The sequence below is a fragment of the Thunnus thynnus genome, chromosome 21 (genome assembly GCF_963924715.1).
Source record: "Thunnus thynnus chromosome 21, fThuThy2.1, whole genome shotgun sequence".
In the NCBI taxonomy this organism is placed as follows: domain Eukaryota; kingdom Metazoa; phylum Chordata; class Actinopteri; order Scombriformes; family Scombridae; genus Thunnus; species Thunnus thynnus.
The window spans coordinates 19,454,825-19,478,150 of NC_089537.1; the positions used below are offsets into that span (position 1 = coordinate 19,454,825).

Here is a 23,326-nt window from a genome sequence, read left to right on the forward strand (position 1 = left end):
AATAAATTAGAATTCGAATAATGACTGTAAATAAAAACACAAAAAATTAATTACACTTGAATTAAGAAAATTAAGGATTGAATATGCACAAAAAAGCACCCTATTGATCATTCATATGTTTTATACAAGCAGGTTTTCTGGCTGTTGCTGTTGCCAGGTGTTGCTTGTGTCTTGCAGATATGTGTTTATTTGATTTCCTGAGGTAAACCCCAGCACTGATAATAATAATTTCCCTGCTGTCTGAACTCAGTTTCCTCCCTGCACCATGTGAGTGTGGACTCTGTGGGGTGTGTGTCGAGCTGTTTAATCATACAAGGGGGGAATTTACTCCGCCAGACTCCATAAGTGTATGGGACCTGAGAGATCTCATCTATAATTTAAGATTTACATTTATGCCAGCCTCACACATACTGTGTGAGTGTATGAGACATGAGACATGAGATGAGACATGAGGCCTCTTGTCAGTTTGTCTGTGCCGCCTTGTCTTGTCTGTCACTCGTGATCTGGTTTTATTTAAACTTTAGCAACGCACAGAGTTGTTAGTAGTGGTAATATGCATGTAAATCATTCAAATTCAAAATATTGATTTCTAATGTTAACTGTATGTTTGGCATGGAAGATTACATGTGGGCAAAATCTGCTCCTGCATGAAGTAAGTGAACTGACTCGAGTTTCTTTTTCTTTTTTTCTGCAGGGTGACATCCAGCAACTCCTGATTGTAGCCGATCCCAAAGCAGCGTATGACTACTGTGAACATTACAGCCCAGACTGTGACACTCCCCACAGTGACTCTCTGCAGGCCCAGCAACCAGAGGACGAGGTCAGCCAACCAGGGAGGGTGGGGGAGATTCTACAAAGTACCATTCAAGGGTCCTGATTAATTGTGATTTTCTTAGAGGAAGAATGTAAAAAGCCTCATTTCAACTTGTGCATTGCATATTGCTCATATCCATAGCCTCTTGATATCTTTAACAGGCATAGTTGTCAGGTTGTATTTGCACATTATAAGTCTGTGCATTCACATTGATTTAGTCTTGATTTGGAGGCATTGAGACATTTTGCAACTTTAGTGACCTAATTTTTTACTTGTTCCAAAGGGGTTTAGTGTACAAAAGTGACTTGGCTGTAGTATTTTGATAAGTAATTAATTAGATGTTGGGAAATTCCCTCCAGGAGTGCTTTAATAAGTGCTTTTGTGTCTGTGTCCACTTTGGCGAGGACTTTGGGTTGTTCAGTTAATACGTTTCAAAGATCCACTTCTGTGTGAGACTAAGCTGCAGTTTTAAAGGTGCATGATCCTGTGGTACACTTGTACAAGTTTAAACAGCTCTCTAGAGAGTAATTCACACTGTAGATGTTCACAGTTACTTCAAAGAAAAAAGTTGCTAAATATGTGACGAAAGCTACCATAAATATTTTGTATTGCTATTACACTGCTATTAGTATGAGCTGCACAAACAGCAGTATTTCTGTATTTTCACATATTTGGAGCTGTATATTGCACCATTGTGGTGTTCCCTTAAAGGGTAAATACACACTAAATCAGTAGTCTGACCACACCTCAGTCAGTGATGTCATAGCACATGTCCTCCATCAGCTGTTCAAGGTAAAATGCCTGCTTGTGATGTCTCTGATTGGAGGTGTGGCCACATGTGCACTCATGTACTTGCTTGAATTTAGAGAAATAGAGAGCAGTGCAGCAGCTGTTGTCTGACTTGTGAAATTCAGTGTGTACAGATTTTTGTATTTCAAGTATCAACATGATACCAGGTTAATTTACTGATGATGGCATCAGTGCTCAGGATTTCAGCTCTGCTTGACATACAGTGTAAGGTGTTAGGTGTTTTTAAGTTCTATTGAAAGCAGCTGATAGGGCTATCTATTCTGTCTCTCTAATCTTTTCCTCTTTCCCTCAGTTGTCTTCTTCAAACTTACGGATGCAATGTAAAAGTCTATTAACCTGTTTACTGATAATTCTTATTCCTGTGAGTAAAATGAGTTGAAAACAAGACCAAGCAGCAGTCAGGGACACAGTGGAATAGGTTTATTTCCTTGTTAGCCTGTAGATTTATTAGGTATTTTAACTACTCACATATTTAACACTTATGCAACACTTATGCACTCGACTAAGTGCAACAAGTTAACCCTTCTTTTATGTTTGCCCATAAATCATTAAGATGATTATGATGGGCAGGGTGAAACAATCATGGACACTGACCACCTGTGAAATTGTTCCTCCCTAAAATTACAATGTGAGGCCTGAATTTAAGTCAGTGGCAGCTTAACTGAGATCCAACCATGTTTGATTTATTGGTTATTGGAAATATAAGTACATGCTGCCAAATAACATAATCCATAATTTTTGATCAGTTAAGCAAGGAAACATGTTAAGATTTGTCTACCAAGTGGCAGCATGAAGTGATAAACTTTTATGACCAGATGTCAGGGTTTTCCCCTGCATTTCATCTGACTAATATTACATTGTATAGTTAGGTTTTTTCTTCCTCGATAAGGAACTGCTAGAGAACTGAGAGAGGGTGCTTTTTCTTTAAATCAGACCCCTTTAATCTAGCTAACCTTAGAAGTCCTGAAGTATATAATTTACATGTTTGCAATGAGAAAGTTCCATTACGATGTGAAATGCAGCTGGCATTTTTATCTCTTAAGTTTCCCTGTTGTGTTCCTTTGTTTTATGAGCTTTTAAACTTCCCATCTGTTTATATGTTTGTAGGCTAAGACCAACATGGTCACTTTCAACATCTGTTTACTCATGTGTTCACCATACTAAGACCATTATCTAATTTAGTAACACATGGTTCTTATTATTTAAAGGTAATGAAGAATGTTTTCATTAATGTTTCCTTAATCCTAATATATTATTATATTATGATATATGATGATGTGTGTATAATTATAATAATGTACTGATATTATTCAATCTCTAACCATTTTTCAGTGCTGTGGCACATACTTATGACAGTTGAATGTACTGGAACAGCGTTCTAGTACATGGAATACAGAGTGAAATCTTTTTTTAGTCGTAACGTTACCGCAATTCTTCATTCAAGTATTGTTTGCCATACATAATGATATAAAATTACATGGCTTTAACCATCTGAACATGTGGCATGCTCATGATGATATGTTATATATGTATCATCCTCTTGCTGAAAAAGCACTCTGCATCCTCAATGCTAATGCTAACACCAAGACCTCTCTCCATCCCCCTCTCTCTCTTTCTTCTGTCTCTCTCAACCTCTCTAGTACACTACTGATGATTTAGATTACACTCAGTTCTATGATTACTCTGAGGGAGCCACAGACATCGTTCCAACTGATGAGTATTCTGAACCACAGGTAAATGAAAAAAGGAAAAGAAAAGAAAAAAATATGTGTTTCCTGTAATGTCATCCATCTCTCAGTTTGTCTTGTGTGTCTGTGTGTCTCAATGTTATGTTTATGTGCACATTAATACTCCAGTTACTGTGAGTAATCAGCTCCATGATAATATTTTGATTAGATGTGCATACGGTATGTATCAGTTGACTTGGCCTGTTAAATTTGGCAATAATCTAGGTTCTGACCTGGTTATGCCAACTCTGATTATGACCTTACAGTGAGAGGGGTGAGGCAGACTATTGAGTGTGCATGTAAACATACTCAGTGTGTCAGTCCTCCTTGTGTCTGTTTTATGAGGCTGCTGCCTTCTCTTACTGGTTGAGTGCTATCTGCTTTGACTGTTTCTTTGCATTCCAGCATGTCTTTAAAACTATTGTATGCATTATTGTCCATTTTGGAAGCCGCAGCAAAAGCAATCCAACCATTGTGGCTATTTTATTGTACTTCAATAGCGAAAAGAGTTGCTGAAAGGCAAATCCCTTATGTTTTGTTTGTGCATCTGTCCCAGAGTCATGCATACAGTATATATGTCCCAAAAAAATCTCCTGTGTGTCACATGAAAGGCCCAGTTCTCGATTGTTGTACAGTACCCTTTCCACTCAACTGTCCCACAATCTGAAAGTAGAGTCAGTATGTTCTGAATTCCAATTGTAGCCCTTGTAGTTGTTGTACTGTACATGGTCAACATTTAAACGGGCACCATGCACATCAACTACATGGGCTGCTACTTGAAAGTGGAGCACATGGGCTCTGACAGTTGAAGTAGAAAAGACTCTGTATATCAGTCGCGGATTGTGCCTTTAAATCATTTCCACTTTTGAATGTTCCATGTTTGTCTTGGTGTTCTTTGTCGCCGCCACCTCTTCCAGAGAAAGAAACGTAGTGTCTCCATGAAAAAGAAGAGGACCAGAAAGTCCCTCAGTAAAACTAAGGCCAAGCCCTTAAAGTTCTTGGCTGCCAAAAAATCACCAGCTAAAAAGTTTGCCACTAAGAAGAAGCGACAGATGCCTGGCTACCAGGCGACAGCGCCGGCACGACCCGGAGGCAATTTTAGGGTAAACGTTCATGTAAAGAAAAGACCAAATCCCATCAAGATCTTCCTTCCCCGAATTTTGAAGGGAAAATCTATGATGGTAGACTGAGAGCTCCCTAACCTCTTCCGTGTAGAAGTAGCAGAGTCTGTAGCCAGCTTGAGAGGACCCCTAGCAAACAACCTGTGGTTTGAGCGCCTCTGTGTTAACCCTCGCTTTATTCTTCTTTCCTTTTTTCAACATGACTCAGCTAAACAATGTAGAAGGAGATTACAATACAGACATTGACTACGGAACTGTAGATGGTACTCAAACTCAGTCCCCCTTTGCCACGAGTGGACCCATGGAGGTAATTTTCATCTTCATTCTCATCTACTTTTAAGAAACAGTGTTAAGGTGTTTTCGGAAATGTTATCCAGGACGATTTTGCCCAAGGAAATACCTGGTATGAAATGACAAAGACACAACCATTCAAAGGCATGGATGTGTCTGTTGAATTAATAAGATTTTGTTGTGTGGTAGAACTGATGGACAGGGAATTTTTAAAATTGTTTAAAAGCTACCACCCACTTGTTCCACTGCAAACACCAAGCAGATTCTTGGGATGCATTGCATCTTTAGAAAATAATGCAGTGGATGTCAATGTCATGTCAATGTCATGTCAATCAATTTTGGCTAAGGCTGCAGAAAAAAATCTGTGTTTGGCACATCACTGTTCAATTGTTCAGCTGAACCAATTATGAGTTTAAGGTATGCAATACTATGGGCTCTCTGAGATGATTCTATCAGAAACTGCCATACTTTCTGTATGTTAAAGGGGACCTATTATGCTTTTCCTTATATTCAGTCAATGTCGGATGTTCATATTAAATGTGGCCAAAGTGTCAAAATAATGAGGTAAATGTATGTAGACGTAATCCCTGTGAGCAAAAAGCACGTGCCTCAGACTACTCTGAATGCTCAGTTTCCAACTGATTTTTCTACTTTCAGCCCGAGCCAATGTCAGCTCATGATGGATTTCTTTATATGGTCATCTACCTCTCACATGACATGCGAGTTCACTGCTCCGCTTCACTAATATAGGGCATTTTTCCATTGTTTTGGGGGTAGACACACTTAGCCATGACTCGAGTTGAGCTGGCACGCTGTGAGTGTTTTTCCATTACACAACACAGCAAAGTAAAATAAGTTGTTTACCTGTTGGAGGTGTGCTGGTCGTCTGCAGCTCTTCATCAGACATCATTATCACTGTAGCTATTTCAGCTTGTACTGTTCCTCCCTGCATTATTTCTAACTGAGCCGCTAAACAGAGAGCTCCAATGTCCAGATGCCAGATGTTGTGTCGACTGCTTTTTAGTGCCGCTAACGAAGCTCTGCTAATTCAGTGCTAATTCGGACAATAAAAATCTCCTGTAATTTAGTAATTTAAAAGCTTTTAGTATGAAGCGATAAAAGCAGGAAATGTTGGGTTTTCATTGGGAGTAACTTAACACGACTACGGCTGCCCTTCAGCAGACTTCTGGAAAGCTGGCCAATCAGAACAGAGTGGGCTCATCAGGAGGCGGGCCTTAAAGACACAGGAACTGAGACTGCCTGTTAGAGAGAGAGGCTGAACTGAGGGGCTGCGTAAAGGGCCAATATAAGTTAAATAAGGAGTTTTTTGAACTGTCAATCATGCAAAGATACTCTAGTGGAGTCCCAGAATAAAAATATAGTGCTGGAATTGAACATTATAGGTCCCCTTTAATATTTGAGATAATAAAGAGGCTTTTGTTCTGGCAACATGTGGCTTCGAGATTCATTGGCCCACCCTTTAATAAGAACCATTCAATCTTTTAGTGAAGTAACATGTGCTCCTTTACCAAGAGCCAAACATGTGTTTTCTAACATTTAGATACAGTGCTGTTTGCTGAGAAATGTTGCCTCAGTCACATAGGCTTGTCTGTTTTTATTACCCACACAAAGAGAAGGAGAGACTTGCAGCCTTATCCAGTATTAAAAGAAGTTGATAATGGCAGAGCCCATACCAATGACATTAAATGATACTGCAGATTATCTGTTTGAAAATATATGCCCTATTGTCCATCACATAATAAGATTGGTTTTGATCACTAGTTCTGCTAATTATCTCTTTAAGAACTATGATCAACAAACCAAAATCTCCTCACAGCCAGCTATGAACTTGCATTGTCTCCTGCAGCGTTTGACAACGTGGGTGTGATTATACAGGCAGTTTTGAATGTATAATTTGGAAAGATGGAGTACTGCCAATAATAACTGTGTAATTGCATCCAGTTTGTTGCTCTCCAAAGCTAAATCCATAGTGATCACAGTTTTGAATGAAAGAAACAATTGTGCCAAGGGATTGTGGTTGTAGTACTTGTGCAAAATACAGAGTGCACCATTGTAAACTCACAGGTGGCATCAAAATATAAATTTTCACTAACAAATTCAAATTTTTGTTGTGAGTCCTGATGCACTCTGTATATCTGCAGAGCCACAATCTAGTGATTCATTTGATGTTCATGCAAAATGCTGCAAGTGTCATTTCAGACATTTATTTCAGCCTTCCTTTACTGTCAATATCAGTACATCATGTATGGTTATATGATAAAGAAGAAAAGAAGGCTGAGATAACAAAAAGTCTGTCTCGACATATATGATTAACAGCCTTTTGATTGTCAGAGTTGATAATGATTTTATTCAGTCATAACGGTAACACTTTATTTATTCCGTCGTGTTATAATGTGTCTGTTTTACTGAACTAAGGTGTGCTGAGTGATCACTGCACTACTGAAGTTCACTCATTTGTGATTTTTACCATGTTCTCAGTGACTGAATTTTAGCTGTTCCTCCAACATAACTTAAAATTGCTATATTTTGGAATAAATAAGGTGTTACCGCTGCTATTTTACACATTGTTTTGCATACCATGCTGAATTTATTTGCATTCTGCTTTAATAACATCTAAAAGTAGACTATTGCCTCAACTGCTACACTAACATCCTTATTTCCTTGGTTGCTCACCATTACTTCCCCCTTCTTCGCTTGGGTAACACCTGAAAGGCTGTGGAGGAGGATGCCTTTGGTGATTATGTCACAGAGGCCACTGCCATTGCTCCGGAGCCCACCATTGTCCCAGAAACGGTGGATAACGTGGACACTGGTGCAGAACCATATGACTTTAAGGAATATGACCTAAAGGAGTATGACATGGGCGAGGTTGACAACAGGTTGTATGATTACGGGGCATATGATGAGTATGGCACAGCCCCATCCAAACCCACGGCGTCCTACGATGATGAGGTGGGGCCTGGGGTTGCTGCTGAAACCGACGTTTCTGAAAGCACCGTAAGTACCACACCCTGACTTGGTGACTGAGGGGTGTGTGCATGAACGGCACGTGCTAGGGAATCATTCCGTCTTCCAGTGCACGCCTTTCTGGTCGGTTGCTTGGCATGGGAAATGTGTCATTGACATATTGAGTGTGGAGTCAGTAAATGCCTCTCTGTCTTACAGCTGTCTGTGACTGGTGATTTAATGACTGACATCTATGATACAGACAATGCATGCATCTCTGTTTTGTTTGAAAGGGCGTAACTGAATACTTCATAATTTGGGAGATTCTGACATACTCTACAATGTGTGCACAAGTACAGAAATCATTCACACTCAAGCATTTTCTTCTTTTAACTTCATCTTCATCACACACAGCCTTCAATCAGTGTATGTTGACCCAACCTGCACTCTATATATACATTTTCAGTTGTGCACAAAGAAGAGAAACGTTACATCATAGGGCAATATCTCTTATTGTCTTTCTATGTCTCTACATCTGTTTGTGTTATTTTGTGAGGTTTGCATGACAATAATCTGTTGGTGTTTAATGTTGTTTTATTTGGTCACCATTAGCCACACTGCACAATGGCAATGCAATGACAGCATTGCTCCATTTCAAGCATATAGAATAGAGGTCCATTCTTGCTCATTACGACTAACATTTTGCCTGTTTTGTCATCACACTTTGTGTTATTCTTATTCTTGATTCACTCTCTGCCTCAACTCAATATACGATATTGATTGATTGAGTAAAATTTGTTCCAACACTCTTTTCACTGGCCTTAACTGCCTCCTTAGTTGTCATTGCTCATCATTGCTATCATTCACCTGTGGACTGTAACTGAAGTGTGAAGACTGTCACCTCTGTGCTTTCTTTGTAACTGCAGGTTGCTGGTGCTGCAGGAGCCTTTGGCCAGAAGGGAGAAAAGGGCGAGCCAGCTGTGATTGAACCTGTAAGGCTCCATAACTCAATGCTGATGTACTAAAGTGATGTGATCATGATTACATGCCATTTTAGCTCAAATTATTCTGCTTCAGAGTAAGATATCATTTTTTTCATGAGCTGGAACTCTCTTTCTGTTACTATAAATCATAAATAATCTAAAACCAAGTGTAATAAAGTCAACTGTTAAACTAAGATTGCACAAATCGAGCAAACACTCTTTTTAAGATCCATTAAAAACACTAATCAAAAACATAAAATTGCAGCTTACTTTTACTCAGAATTTGTTCACTCATTACTCATCACTTTTCTGTAGCACTGTTACCTCACAGGAAAGCATTCATGGTGTTAAACAGTATGTTTGTTTTTTCAAGGGCATGCTGATTGAAGGACCACCAGGACCCCCCGGCCCAGCTGTGAGTATATGTTAAAGAAAAAAAAAAACAAGTCAACAAAAGTCAGTGTTTTGTACCTAAACATAATGATTAAATGTCCGGGCATGCTGGTGGTCTGCTGACTTGGCTGTGTCTTTTTAGGGTCTTCCAGGTCCCTCAGGCCTACAAGGACCCCCAGGACCTGCTGGAGATCCTGGTGACAGGGTGAGTTGCTATTTATGTCCCCAAACCAGCAACATGTTTCTTTTAATGTATGTATATTATGGATATTATGTGTGTTACTTGTATCTTAGTTGTTTATATTGTACAGCCATATGGGACAATGTAGAAGACCTGACTCATACTGTATATATAGTACTGAGTAGTCTATATACTTAATTAGACTATGTATACAGTATGGCCTGTTGAGGACCACATAGCAGGAAATGCTATTGTACACATTTTAGAATAAACAAGAGACTAGTCTGTGATGACAAAGTTATTTATACACAAAAGAAATACACAAAGCTTCTAGTAAATTGTCGTATTAGTCAGCTTACTGACCGTTATTGACTGTTAAGTCAAGGAAAAGTCAAGTTAAAATGTAGGGAGACCAAGAAATCAAGCCAAAATGAAACTGGTGATGATCAATGACTCTGGTGAACTATGCAAAGACTGTTGTGTCAAATAACAGTTGTGTATGTTTTATGTGAAGGTTTACCAATCTCCTACACCAAAGTTTTTCACTTAGCTGCATGTTGTTTCAGTTTAATTATGTTATATCTCTAGTAGTGCCAAAATTAATAGCTCCTGTTTTTTGAGATCATGCTAGTTGCTTACTATTAAGTGTTAGCATGCAACACCGCAGCCAATGCTCTAGACAGGATTTTAGTGTGTTCATACTTATGACTTAATTGGTAAGGTGACCAGTCTGCAAAAATGTGGTGTGCTAGTTTAATACCCCCAAAATTTGTATCCAGGCACTACATGGCCCACATCAAGTTTTTGATTGGCAGATGCCCACCAAAACTGTATGTTGGGACATCTCAAACATAATTTGAGTGCTTCACTCAACATGGTGAAAATATACTAACCATAGCTTAAACTGATTACAAACTTCAAAGAGTGAATGTCAATTTAAACACACAATAATCACTCAAAGGAATCTCAATATAGAAAATAAAGACTTTTTTTTGTTGTGGCATTATAGACCAAGGCCTCATCCATTTTTTCTCACTCTTTCTTGTTGCTCATGCATTATTGCATACTTTAGCATTGTGATTCAGCACTGTGACAAATAATTCCATACAAATCCTTGAAGATGAGACATAAAAGTGAGTTTTAACAAGTCAGTTATCATGGTCAAATTCTCGACGGTTGTAAGATGAGGAATCATTTTTGCACCTGGTTTCCCTTGGTAAGAAGTGTCTATATTTAATGCTTTGCTCATTGGACTCTGTGTTCCACAGAAATGCAACACACACACACACACACAAACACACACACACAAACACAAACACAAACACAAACACAGACACATTTACACCAGCTTTCATGGAAAGGAATATTTGTTTTGAAATTTAGATAGTGGCATGGCTTACAGATGGACAGGACCAGTCTATGTGTGCTGGAGGAGGAGGAGCACATGTTAATCAAACTAACAAACAACACACCTCCAGCATGTACTGCCCCATCTGTGTTTCTGCTAGTGTGCGGTTTGTGGTGTGTGGATATGTGACAGTCTGTCACTGTGTTTGTGTTCATTTCATATTACTGCTGCTGTTACCATTTAAGTATTAAATGGCACAGTTTCAAGATTCAAAATATCTCAAGATCAGGCACATTTTTCAAAGTATTTATTTGTATAATCAGTATTTGGATACATATGTTTATATATTCTGTCATTTGTCTACATTTTGTTGTACATTTTTCAAAGCGAGTGATCTACACCATCATAAATTCTTAAAATTCAACCCAGATGTAAATGTTATTACCTTGAAGCCACAACATGTTCATATTAGTGTTGTGATGTTACAGAGCCAACAGAAAAGGAATAGGCAGTAAAGCAACCTTAGTTAAGACCTCACAAATTATTAATATAGCTTTTCTACTTAAGTTTACATATGATAACAATACATATACACAAGCTGCATTCTGTATTGTGTTATTTAATTATCACAAAGGAGCCACTGGAGGAAGACTAAATCAAAATCTCCATCATTCAATTGTTGTTTTTACAGTTCTCATACAGTTGATCATTTTATAATCTGGTTGTGTCTCCTCTGCATTTCAGGGTCCTCCTGGTCGTGCTGGTCTGCCTGGTGCTGATGGTTTGCCAGGTCCCCCTGGTACAATGCTGATGCTGCCAGTAAGTGCTCAGAATAATTCAACAAAACACATATCAGCCACTTTTTTTATCGTATAATCCCCTAACCAGGCTCATTTCTTGTGTACTGAGCAATGAGGAACCATGGCTAAACAGACTGAGTAACTTTTTAAATGTTTGTGTGTGTCAAACAGTTCCGTTTCGGTGGAGATGGTGAGAAGGGTCCAGTGGTGTCGGCCCAAGAAGCCCAAGCCCAAGCCATCCTCTCCCAGGCCAGAGTAAGTAGACAAGGACATTAAACAAGCCACTGGGGAGCCAAAAGGCCCTGGACAAACCCCCACCCCCGCCCTGCTCCCTGCACACAGCTGTAGGGAGAAAGGAGGGGAAGGATGAAGGAGACAGTATTTTGGTGGGGAGAGGAGGGGGGTACGCTGAGTTTCGTCGGCCTTGCAAGACTAAAAGGAGACATGCCGAGCAGGCTGAAGAGCAACAACATAAAAAGGCCACTATGAACAGATGGACAGACAGGAGAGACTGTTAAAAATACTCTAGAGGCTCTCAACCTGCGGGTGGGCTAAACCAACAGGTGTACAAAATGTTTTTGTGTTTATGTGGGAGAGGAGTTGGATTTTGGTTTGGCCTTGGTATTTAGGAGTCTTGGTGGATTCTGCCTGTTATCCCGTATTAATTACACCCCAGTGAACAAAGATATGAAGTGTGGAAATCTATCTATGAGTGTGCTAATCCTTGATAGGTAAGATAGTAATAAGATAATCATCCAGAATTTGTACAGTATGGAAAATTTGGCAACATGTAAAACCACTTCAAAAGTTACAGCAGCTCTTAGAAAATAATGGATACCACCAAAGTAAAACAAATCATAACACTCTGATTTTAATTAGATTGTATTCTGTCATAAAACAACATACACATAACACACTCCACTCCAGATATTGATAAAACCAAGAGAAAATCACAGATTCAATTCAGCATGGGACATAAGGTATAAAAAGCAATTAAGGTGTTACATGTATGCATAAAACTGAAGCAAAAGAAGTGTTTGAAAAATAGAACATGTACAAACCTGTACATGTAATACGTAATGTGTGCTGTACTGTACTGTATGTAGATTATTTTTCCTCAAATATGGTAATACATTGCTTTGAATTAATTTCTTTACTAAGTGGAATTTGGTCTTTGTGCTTATCTGTGTCTGCCCTGCAGCTGGCTATGAGGGGACCCCCAGGGCCAATGGGTTTGACAGGAAGATCAGGGCCAGTGGTGAGTCTCTGTTTTTTTTTTCACTGTCTTCACATATCCCATTCCTGTTCCTTTCAACTAAAAAAAAAAGAAAATACACTAAACTGGGGGGGCAGGTGAGTGAAAATCATATATAATTAGGAATGTGGCCCCTTTACCTTTTTGGCAACATAGCATAACATTTTTTCCCATTATGTCATAATCTCAGTCGGTGTGTCTGTAATGTGCTGTCAATTCAATATTGCCTGAGGAAAAGTGTCAGCCATATGTTAATATTTTTTTAATATTTCCTCTGAAAAAATAATTGGAAGAGACAAACAATACAAACCAGATTACTTGTTTGGAAATGTTGTTGCATCAGCACTTGGTGGCTCAGTGGCCACAATGCCTGTCTGTTACTATCTAGGTGCTACCAGTTGCCAAGAAATTTCATTCTGTTGTTGGTTCATCCCCCCTCCTCTCTCTCAGGCTTGTTGATACACGATCCACTATTTATCTGCAGGAAAAGGCCCTACAAAAGACACGAAGAACTACCCTCTGTTAAGTCTGCCCTTCACAGGCTAAAGGCCAAGCTTAATGATCTGAAATGATATGGCAATATGTAGACACAAAACAGTGGATGAGATGAGGATTTGTGAGTTCTATCTGCTGCAAATGTATCTCACCAAAATGTTCCCTTTCTTGATTTAGTGCAGTACTTGTATAAAACCCAGAATTTCAGACAGTTGAGCTATTTTATGATGCTAAATGTATGTCTGTAATTGCCAAATCACTATCTTTGAATCCATATTTGTCTGCAGACAGATTAAAGTATACAGTATGCCCAAAATCTCTGCCTAGACCAACAATTTAGCATTGCATTTTTAGACTAAAGTATATATACGTATATGCCACAGGGCACCCAGCTGTGTTAATTTGCCTGTATGTTCATGTCACTTCATTTTATGCTTCAGATGTTGATTTTGAGCTATCAGGATAATTTCACAAACCTGTTCAAGCTGATGCTATTAATTTATATGCTTATAACAAACCTGTAGCATCCAAATGAACAGTACTGTTTGTGCCAGCTTCACCCAAACCATCATTTCATAAAAGCAATCAGAGTGGAGCAACAGATTTGATAAGAATTTAAAGGACCCTATTGACAGTGTCTTCACTTGAGTAACCAGGTAGCTCATGCATCTGTAGTAAGAGGAATCATGTGGATTTCTGAACACACAAAAAGAATGCGCATATTAAGATAAATATCGCCATCTGCTGTTTCCTTAACACTAGTTTTTTTAACCCATCTGTCCTGCAACAAACTGCTTGTGTCACAGTTTTAATGAAATGTTGAAATGTATACATGTTTGGTTTGTGTTCTCCCTCTTCAGGGTCTACCTGGTTCTAATGGACAGAAAGGTGAAGGTGGAGACCCTGGTCCTCAGGTGAGAAAGAAGTGATGCTCCTATGATGCATAAAATATCCCTCATCAGCTGCTGATGGCCACATCTCAGGTTAATAATCTAGAACATGTTGGTCACTAAATGGTCCTCATGTGTCTGCACAGGGTCCCCGTGGCATCCAAGGGCCTCCAGGACAAACTGGTAAACCTGGCAAAAGGGTAAGCGAACTCAATGACCCGGTCCACTCTCACTGCTCTGTGTGTGTGTATGTGTGTGTGCTCACATGCCTCTGTGTTTATTGTTGTGTGCGTGAGCTTGTGCGGTTGTTTGTACTTGTGGTCACTGCTCAAACGCTGAGAGGCTTATTTCCAGTCCAACAAACAATTGCTTGATATGTGCTTAAAGGCCTGCGCTGCCTCCAATCCTCGGATCAATGGCCGGCCAGTTAATCTGTCTGAAAATGCCAAAATGGGAAAACTGGCTACGGATGTAGGGCGCAATTAGTGTCACAGTGCAGTCACTCTACAGGGCCAAATGTCTTGACCTAGTTGGTTACTAATAAACATAAACCAGTCATAGGCAAATTAGTAATACAAGCTTGATTCATGGGTCAAATGTGAGACACTAGCTGATTTTTAATGTCACAAAATGTGATAAAGAAAATTGCTCACGTAAGTGTTTGTTTATAAACCACTCATCTTCTGTCATATGAGACCAGATTTTTCTTGCATCCTTCAAAAGAAAAACTATTAAAGCAACTAAGGTGAAGAGAAGAAGGACGGTTTAATCATCACTGCAACAGAATATAACATCAGTGTCTAAGAAATATATGTTATTCTTGTTTAAGAATAACAAGAATAGATAGATAGATAAATAAATAGATAGATCTAATGACTTCTCTTCTACAATTGAAAGCTGGCAGGAAGCTTTATAGATAATTCCCAGCCTTCCCAGTTCCACTTCTACCTCCTGATTGCTTAATTGATTTTTTTTTTTTAAATTGCTATTTAATATTTTCTGACAATTATTTGTGTTAGTCAGCATTATTTCTATTCTACTGGTGGTTCTGTGGTGCCAATACTGTCTACTGCTTCAGACTGCATACTCAGTTGTTTTCTGATTTAAAATATCAAATTTTTCTTATTACTGGTCTACACACTACAACATATCACCTGCATGACCCCCAGCGCACAGAGTGATTATTTGACAACAGATTTATATCCAAAATTAAGGGCACTTTGTAGCAACATGTCAGTCTCTATGTATATGTCTAATCTTTCTGCTGCTGTTTCTAAGGGTCGTGCCGGAGCCGACGGTGCCCGTGGGATGCCCGGAGAGCCAGGCTCCAAGGTACCAAATGCCAATTCTCTGCCATTTCATGTTTATGCCACTATCTACAAATTAGAAATCGTGAAAGTCTTGTCTTTTTGTAAAGCATTGCTCCCTGCATACTACAGTGATGATGATGAGTTTGATCTGTTGGTCTGTCAATGTTGTATGGTCTGATGACATCACCTGCTGTGTTTCAATACAGGGTGACCGAGGCTTTGATGGACTCCCCGGACTGCCTGGTGAGAAGGGACACAGGGTGAGTACAATAGGTTGACATCAGCTATTTAGTTTGTCAAAATCATGTATAAAAAATATAGAATTGTGATGTTCTCAAACAACAGCTTTTTAGTCCTCTACTGTTGCAGATCCACTGAATTTGAATAGTTTTGAGATTTGCCCATTAAGAGTGTAATGAACCAGATTTTGAAGGAGTCCTACTGAACAACAGAATGTTGTTTCCCTGAGAAACAACTCCTCTAAATGTTTTTAAGCCTATGGGCAAAACATTGTTGCTTTCATGTGATAAGTCACAAAACTTGCATTAAAACAAAAACCTCTATTATTGGGGGGTTATTGGGGATTTGTCTTCTTAGATTACAATGTTTAACGAAAGGTTGGGTATGTTTTTGGATGGCAAAGGTTTTGAATGTAATGAAATATATTTGGCTGCTGTCACCAGCCAAGTTTTGAATTTCAATATCTGTGTAAGATCACAATGTTGAAAAAGCTCCTTAAATTTCAGTGTGATGAGTGAATACTTGCAATGTCATGTTGGGAACAATTTAATAAGAAGTTATAATTTGTGTCATTTCACTAATGTACCTGCTCATAACCACATGGAAAGATTTACTGAAGCCAGGTAACCGTATTTGATGCATTCCAAGTTGGTAAAATGAACCATATTTAACAAAGAAGAAATTACTTCAGCGTGGAGGATAAATGAAACCAAATTGAAGTTGTATGCATTTTTATTGCAGACTGCATCAGCCTGATGCACTCTACCAGTAATTCCACATCTGTTTTATGGTTTTGAATAGGTATATCTTTCACCTCAATTTAATGAACCAGTCTGTTGTAGAAGAGGGTAATCTTTAGACTCTTCATATTTTGCAAATGCAATAGCAAATATCACAAATGAAGCACAAATAATCAGGCAATTCATAAAAATGGAGAAACAAAAGGTTTTAAATCAACCAAAAATGTTCACAAGTGTCACAGTTTAAATGAAAGGTATGACATAAGGCATAGATTACAGCATAGTAAGACTTTTCCAAATAAAAGTAGCATACAGAGAAAAAGGCAAAACGATGCATGATTTGTCCAATATGAGAATATATTTAATAAAGAAGAAAGAAAAATGAACACAGATGTAACAAGCCTAAAACTGACTGCTTCCAATTTTTTTAACCAAGAATGAAACACCATGGTCTGGTCACTTCATAAAATCTAGTCTACATTTCTTTGGTTCAAATAATAATAAAACATTTGGTCACAAAAACAAACAAAAAAATCGAAATCTGTATCTCTTTCTCTTCTCTCTCTTATTCCCTTTCTTTCTCTCTCTTTCTCAGGGAGAGCCAGGGCCAATGGGACCCGTAGGTGCCCCTGGAGAGGATGGACAGAGAGTAAGTACTTTCTTTTGTAAATAAAATATCCTTTACAAATTTTAAAGGTGTGTAGAATTTAGTGGCATCTAGTAAAACAGACTTGACAGAAATGGAATATAATATTCATAAGTATGTTTGAATTAGTGTATAATCACCTGAAAATAAGAACCGTTGTGTTTTCGTTACCTTAGAATGAGCCCTTTATATCTGCATAGGGTGCGGGTCCTCTTTCATGGGGCCGCCATGTTGCACCACCATGTTTCTACAGTAACCCAGAACAGACAAACCAAACACTGGCTCTAGAGAGGGCCTTTCACGTTTTGCATGACTTTCGCGGCCACCGTAGGTTCACCTACATGCTTGGAAGGAGAGGGGGAGGGGTATTCAGTTGGTTGCAATCTGCAGCCTCACCGCTAGATGCCACTAAACTTACTGGTCCTTTAAGAAAATTGCACTGAACTTAGGTGAACCACTGACATGTTCCGTTTGCCATCAGCTGTGGCCACCAGGTCAGCCCTCAGGCAGCGGCAGCTGGGTTGAGACTATAGCTCTGTTCACACCTGGCATTAAAATGTGTCTTGGGTGATCCAATCATAAGTGGAAAGCTCAGGTGTGAACAGGTGTGAATGCACCCAAGACGCATTGAGGATGCATTGAGATCCGATCGCTCAGATCACAATGTGTCAGGGGCTACACTGAAGGATGGCCTACTCAACTGATGTCCTCTGCGTTACTGGAAGTGCGTTCTCATTCACGCGCCAACAGCATCATATTAAAGTGCAAAACTTACAAGGAGGCTGATGACTGGAGCAGAGAGTATGAAGTTAGCAGTATAGCTGTGAATGTAGCAGTGCATGTGTACAGCTTAGGCTGTTTGTCAGTGAATAAATGCTACAACTCCTCAAGACCAAAGCCAAGTTCCCGTGTCTTGCTTCCCACCTGCTGATGATAGTGAAGTTGGTTAGCCCCAAAGTTAGCGACAATGGGTTAGCCTAACCTGACCAAGCTCACTTAAGGTGGACTGACCTTTAAGGTGGACCAGCTATTCTCATTCTAGTGACAATCACAGCCGGTTCTTAGGGAGAAATGTCTGGCCGTCGAGTCTCTCCCGAGTTTTGCTCTCCTCTGCACCGCATTTGGTCTTCCCAAACAGAAATAATGTACATGTTTATTTGCATATAGAGTGAGGAAGTGAGATCCGATCACAAGTGGTCACTCAAGACGCATGTGGAGACACATTTTAATGCCAGGTGTGAACTGACGTACTTAGAGCCGCCCACTGGTGATCGGATCACTTAAGATGCATGTTAATGCCAGGTGTGAACAGTGCCTATGAACTGGAGAGGAGGAGGGTTTGTGTTTGACATTTCCTCCCTGTGAAACTACCTACCCCTCTCCACCTCCCCCTACCGCCACCTCTGGGCTGTTACTGCATTCAGCTATGTTTGGCTGAGATTAAGCCCTGACTAATACAGGCTTTCAACAGCTGATTTTGGAACTGCTATGTTTTGATTATAATTAGTGATAGCTGATATGTAGTGTTTCCAGCCAGTATTTCCTTCAGTTGTCTATGTATAGAAATAACAATGCATGAAACACTGAACCTCTCTAGTGAAGGTCAGTTCAGTAAATTAACTCTGACTTTTGTCTTTTTCTTCCCTTAGGGCGAGGATGGAGAGATCGGACCCAGAGGATTAGCTGGCGAGAGTGTAAGACTTGTCTGCTGTTGCTTTTAGATCATCAGGCTGTCTCAAACATGTGGGACTACAACAAGCTGCAACAAAATCCTGTTAAAGATCTCTGACATCTGATCACTCTTTGACAAAAGTATCCACCAGGGGACAGGATTTCCCTACTGAAGATGATTCATCAGTGTATTTAGCATAGAGTAAAACTGACTTTATTTTAAATAATGTCTCATCCCTCATAGGGTCCTAGAGGTTTGCTGGGACCTCGTGGTTCTCCGGGACCCCCTGGATCGCCTGTATGTACCATCAGCTTTATCATCCCTTCCTCTGATATCACTCCCTATAATTGACATGAAATATTTACGGGTCTTTTCTCACTTGTTTTTTACAGGGTGTCGCTGGAGTTGATGGGCCTCCTGGTCCCAAAGGAAACATGGTACGGACACAACTTCCTCTCAGTAAAATGTTGAAATGTTGCCTCAGCTCCTAAGGCTGCAGAGTTTTGGGAGGCTGTCTGCGTCTATAACTTTGCACTGTTAGGGTTAGACTGTTAAAAGTCCTTTAGGATTCACAGCTGTGAGGTCAAAGGTCATTCCAATGCCTCAGAGGACCTGAGAAGGAAAGTAGCCACTTAAAAGGCAGCAAAGGATCAAATGCTAAACTGTGGTGCTGCCTCTTCTGTCATACATTAGAGGTGTTACAACATATTTGTTACATGATAATAGCTACTGGACAAAATGTTGATCTATGGGCAAAATTAACCCTCAAGCCCTTAAATACATTTAACTTTTTTCATGTATTTTGTGTAGTCTTTGTCGTCACACAGGACATTTCCACCAAAGCTACAGTGCAGTTTGTTATCAGAAAAACATGAATACTACATTTGGTATTCCTCTTCATCAGAGAGCAAGAGCTTCTTATTCAAGCTTATATTTTGCCCTGATGTTCAACAGTCACAAATCCATCATACAAGAGACAGATTTTCCCATTTCTGACAGCTGACTACATAGACCACAGTCCAAAGTAACTACATGGCATGGGTGTTCATATGTGAGTAAGGGTGTTTTTCTTGCACTCTGCTTGTGGAACTCACAGTAGAATACATAACGTTCACAGTCTTAGGTGAAAGGAAACCAGACAGACATTAAAATTAAAGTAGACCAGGCAGGGAAGGGGAAGAAGGTACACCAAAACAATTCTTCACAAAGTGATGAGTTGATCAGCAGACTGCTTGAAAATGTCAAATAGAGTAAGAGTACACAGTGATGGATTTTATCTTAAAGTTTGGTTTGGACTGGTACAGTAAATACTATGTCTGCCCTATTCCCCATCTTTTCAATCATCTATTCAAATATATAAGTCTGTGACTTATACTCTACTAGTTAAAATTCAGTTCATTTGGCACTGTAACTAGCTAACAAAAAGCAGATTCATGTATTAAACTGCCATAATAATTTATCCTGTTGATAGGCAGAGGGTTTGATGGCACCCACCTAATTGTTGACATTGATGTGTACAATTCTAGTGACAGTGCTGAGGTTTACTCTGGGACTAGTGTTTGTTATGACAGACTCAATCCTCTTTTCAGGGACCACAAGGAGAACCAGGCCCACCCGGTCAGCAGGGAATCCCTGGAACACAGGTAAATGAGTCTATCACACTCTGTCTCACCACCATGACAAAATCATGACAAAAACAAAAGTAAATGTTTATTGTGGATGCATGCACCATGATGTGCGAATGCAGTGTAGAGACCACAGGCACATTTGTCCTCACTGTTGTCTGTACATTATACCACAAACACCACAAACTCAGAGAAAAGCAGATTTACTCTGGATTTATCATTTGACAGCTTTGGAGCTCAGATGCGTATGCCTTTGATTAATTAAATACGCAGTTGAACAGCTTCATTCTCATGGTTTGATGTTGTTTATCTCTCCAGGTGTTTGAGCTGTCAAAACAGATAATCATCTTCATTTTGACTTTTTGAATTTGCTCCTCTTCTCTTTCTGCCCACCCTTACTCTCTTCCTCCTGCCTCCCCCTGGAGACATAAAAAGTACACACACACACACACACACACACTCCCCACACACCCATTTTTCTCAAATATTTTTCAGGGGTTTATCTTGGGAGGGGGAATGTTTCGGGGTTGCTCCATTTGAAAGCATCTTATTCATGTTGGTGGAATTCCTGCAAAGCTGCCACACCTGTTGGAGCAAGCTTCAGTGCCTCAAATTACCCTGTGACACACACACACACACACACACACACACACAGAAACACTGGCACACATCAAGTAGCCACCTACAAACGCATATAGGTGAACACATGCACAAATGTTTAAGTGTATGCTAGATGCTAATATGTCCTCTGGCCCCCCTCATTACACACACAAACACACAAGCTTAACATTCCTTCACCAGCTCAACTATTTACAGCTCCAACAAATCCTCAATTTATACAGCGTGTGTGTGTGTGTGTGTGTGTGTGTGTTTGAGCATGCTTGTTGTTGCTATAGCAACAGACTCTCATTTCTGTCAATGTGTCTTCACCTCATAGGGTCTTCCTGGTCCTCAAGGCCCCATTGGACCACCTGGTGAAAAAGTAAGTAACCTTTTGTTGTTATTTTTCTATTCTGTTATATAAAAAAAATGAAAACCACTAAGGATAGCAGAAGGTAACTCTAAGTCATTGTTTGATTAGGCGAAAGTAATCAATAACTTACATTTGCAAGTCCTAAAATCATATTTAGGATGACAAAATGCTCAATGTAATGCAGTTTTTTGACTAAGTTAACTCTTGCCATTTCTAATGGTGCTGTACCTACAGGTTCCCAAAAAGTCAGAACAGTCAAACTACATTATCATAATGAGTTAAACAAAATATAAATGTTTCAGTTCAGTATATGAGATGTGTTTTGACCATGTAATGACATGATTCTTTGCTCCATGTCCACTCTGACTGATACAAAACAGGGTTAGAAAGTTAAGTCACTTTTATTTATTTGGCCCCAAATCACACATCATAAATTTGTGTAAAGGTCATAAAATGTTTTACGTTTGGTTTTCTGAAACCTGCAGGTACTCTGTTTGTGACCTCTGATGTTTGATCTCATTTGTCTTCTTCTTTTCCTTGTGCAGGGACCTCAGGGCCGGTCGGGGTTGCCTGGATTACCTGGAGCTGATGGGCCTCCTGTGCGTGCTCTTATCACCTATATACGTACATACAGTATATCAGTATTACACACACACAGAAATATGTTTCTGAAACTCTGGTTTTTTTATGCACTGAAACACATATCTGTATGGCAACACACACATACACACAAACATGCATATAACACAGGGATGTTCCTACAGATATACAGTATATATAACCAGTTTTGAGTGAGTAAGTAACTGGTGGTTGTAGAGGTGGTTATATTCTGAACACTATTTTTCTTTTCACACCAATCAAAGGTTGACATATATTCGACCCATGATTCCCAACACAGAGATGACCTGTGTACAACCTTTTTACAAATCTTCCAAATCTTTATAAATGTAAAATGTAAAATATTAACAGTGGCTATCTTAAGGGAACAGCCACCTTTGATACCAAAAAGGTTTTCTAACTGATTCATATTACTAAAAATCCCCATATAACGAATTTAACTGTATCCTGCAAATAAAATGTAGGTAGACTGTGACGAGACTGTTTTGATGGGTTTACCCTTTTGCAGTAAACACCAAGCCGTCTTGTGAAATGCTGCAGAACTATGCCTTCAGAAATGTCTCATGGCATCTGTCATCAGCATAAATATAATAATGCGCCTTTGAGTTTGGTTATTCCAGACCTGTAGTCGCTCATGTCATTCTTCCTTCTCTGCCCTCGCTATGAGAGGTGTGTAAGTTCAAGAGGTAAGCAGCCTTTAGTTGCCCCCAGGCCTCAGAGTCAGCTGATTTACAGCCCCCCGCCTCAACCTCACACCTCAGATTGGAAGTGCCAGGTGTTAGCAGCTAAAGCTCTCTGTGTGAGGGTGTGTATCGAGCCGTTCATATGGACCTATCTACCTGCCCATCACTCTGACACCACCAGTAGCAACCACACTAGTGAAAGTCTTTTTTTTTTTTCTTTACTCACAGACACAACACATGCTGTTAGTTTTCCTCCTGCACTGTCCCAATATTTTCCCCTGTAGATATTGGTTGTAAGCCCAGTACAGGCACAAATACTGCACTTCTTATTAGCAAAGATGATTCAACATCTTGAGTTATTGCATCAACTAGCTGAATAACATGAATTCATTCACACCACTCAGTCTGTTGAGTGTCTAGTTTAAAAGCAACATTGCAACAAGCTCTTTTAATCACTGTAACTTCTTATTTTATAGGGTCATCCTGGAAAAGAGGGTCCACCTGGAGAGAAAGGAGGGCAGGTAGGTGCTTTTAAAAAGGAATTGTATATTGATCTGTTCTTGTTTTTTTTTTCATTTTTGACAAACAAAAAACATATTTATTCACATCAATAAACTAAGTTAAATTATAGAAAAAATGTGTGCATTTGTGTAATATAAATATAAATACAATAAATATATAAAATTAGTGACTTAAGAACAACTTGAAAACTACATATATACATAGTCTATTAAGTTACAGTCA

The 23,326-nt window shown here is 39.4% G+C and overlaps 1 protein-coding gene across 11 annotated transcripts in view; it reads left to right on the plus strand.

The window, feature by feature from the left end:
* The window catches only part of col11a1a (collagen, type XI, alpha 1a), a 104,625-nt gene that overhangs the window by 30,299 nt on the left and 51,000 nt on the right, over positions 1-23,326 (plus strand). For 7 of the 11 annotated variants that reach the window (XM_067577991.1, XM_067577988.1, XM_067577984.1 and 4 more), the window contains 22 exons: positions 695-820; positions 3,265-3,357; positions 4,681-4,779; positions 7,497-7,781; positions 8,657-8,722; positions 9,087-9,128; positions 9,249-9,311; positions 11,380-11,454; positions 11,607-11,690; positions 12,637-12,693; positions 14,046-14,099; positions 14,222-14,275; positions 15,354-15,407; positions 15,592-15,645; positions 16,961-17,014; positions 18,661-18,705; positions 18,927-18,980; positions 19,076-19,120; positions 20,273-20,326; positions 21,246-21,290; positions 21,827-21,880; positions 23,059-23,103. In XM_067577991.1, the coding sequence (XP_067434092.1) occupies positions 695-820; positions 3,265-3,357; positions 4,681-4,779; positions 7,497-7,781; positions 8,657-8,722; positions 9,087-9,128; positions 9,249-9,311; positions 11,380-11,454; positions 11,607-11,690; positions 12,637-12,693; positions 14,046-14,099; positions 14,222-14,275; positions 15,354-15,407; positions 15,592-15,645; positions 16,961-17,014; positions 18,661-18,705; positions 18,927-18,980; positions 19,076-19,120; positions 20,273-20,326; positions 21,246-21,290; positions 21,827-21,880; positions 23,059-23,103 (1,602 nt within the window). Of the gene's footprint in view, positions 1-694; positions 821-3,264; positions 3,358-4,268; positions 4,455-4,680; positions 4,780-7,496; positions 7,782-8,656; positions 8,723-9,086; positions 9,129-9,248; positions 9,312-11,379; positions 11,455-11,606; positions 11,691-12,636; positions 12,694-14,045; positions 14,100-14,221; positions 14,276-15,353; positions 15,408-15,591; positions 15,646-16,960; positions 17,015-18,660; positions 18,706-18,926; positions 18,981-19,075; positions 19,121-20,272; positions 20,327-21,245; positions 21,291-21,826; positions 21,881-23,058; positions 23,104-23,326 lie in introns of all 11 variants that reach the window. The other 4 variants (XM_067577995.1, XM_067577992.1, XM_067577993.1 and 1 more) reach the window with 4 other exon arrangements.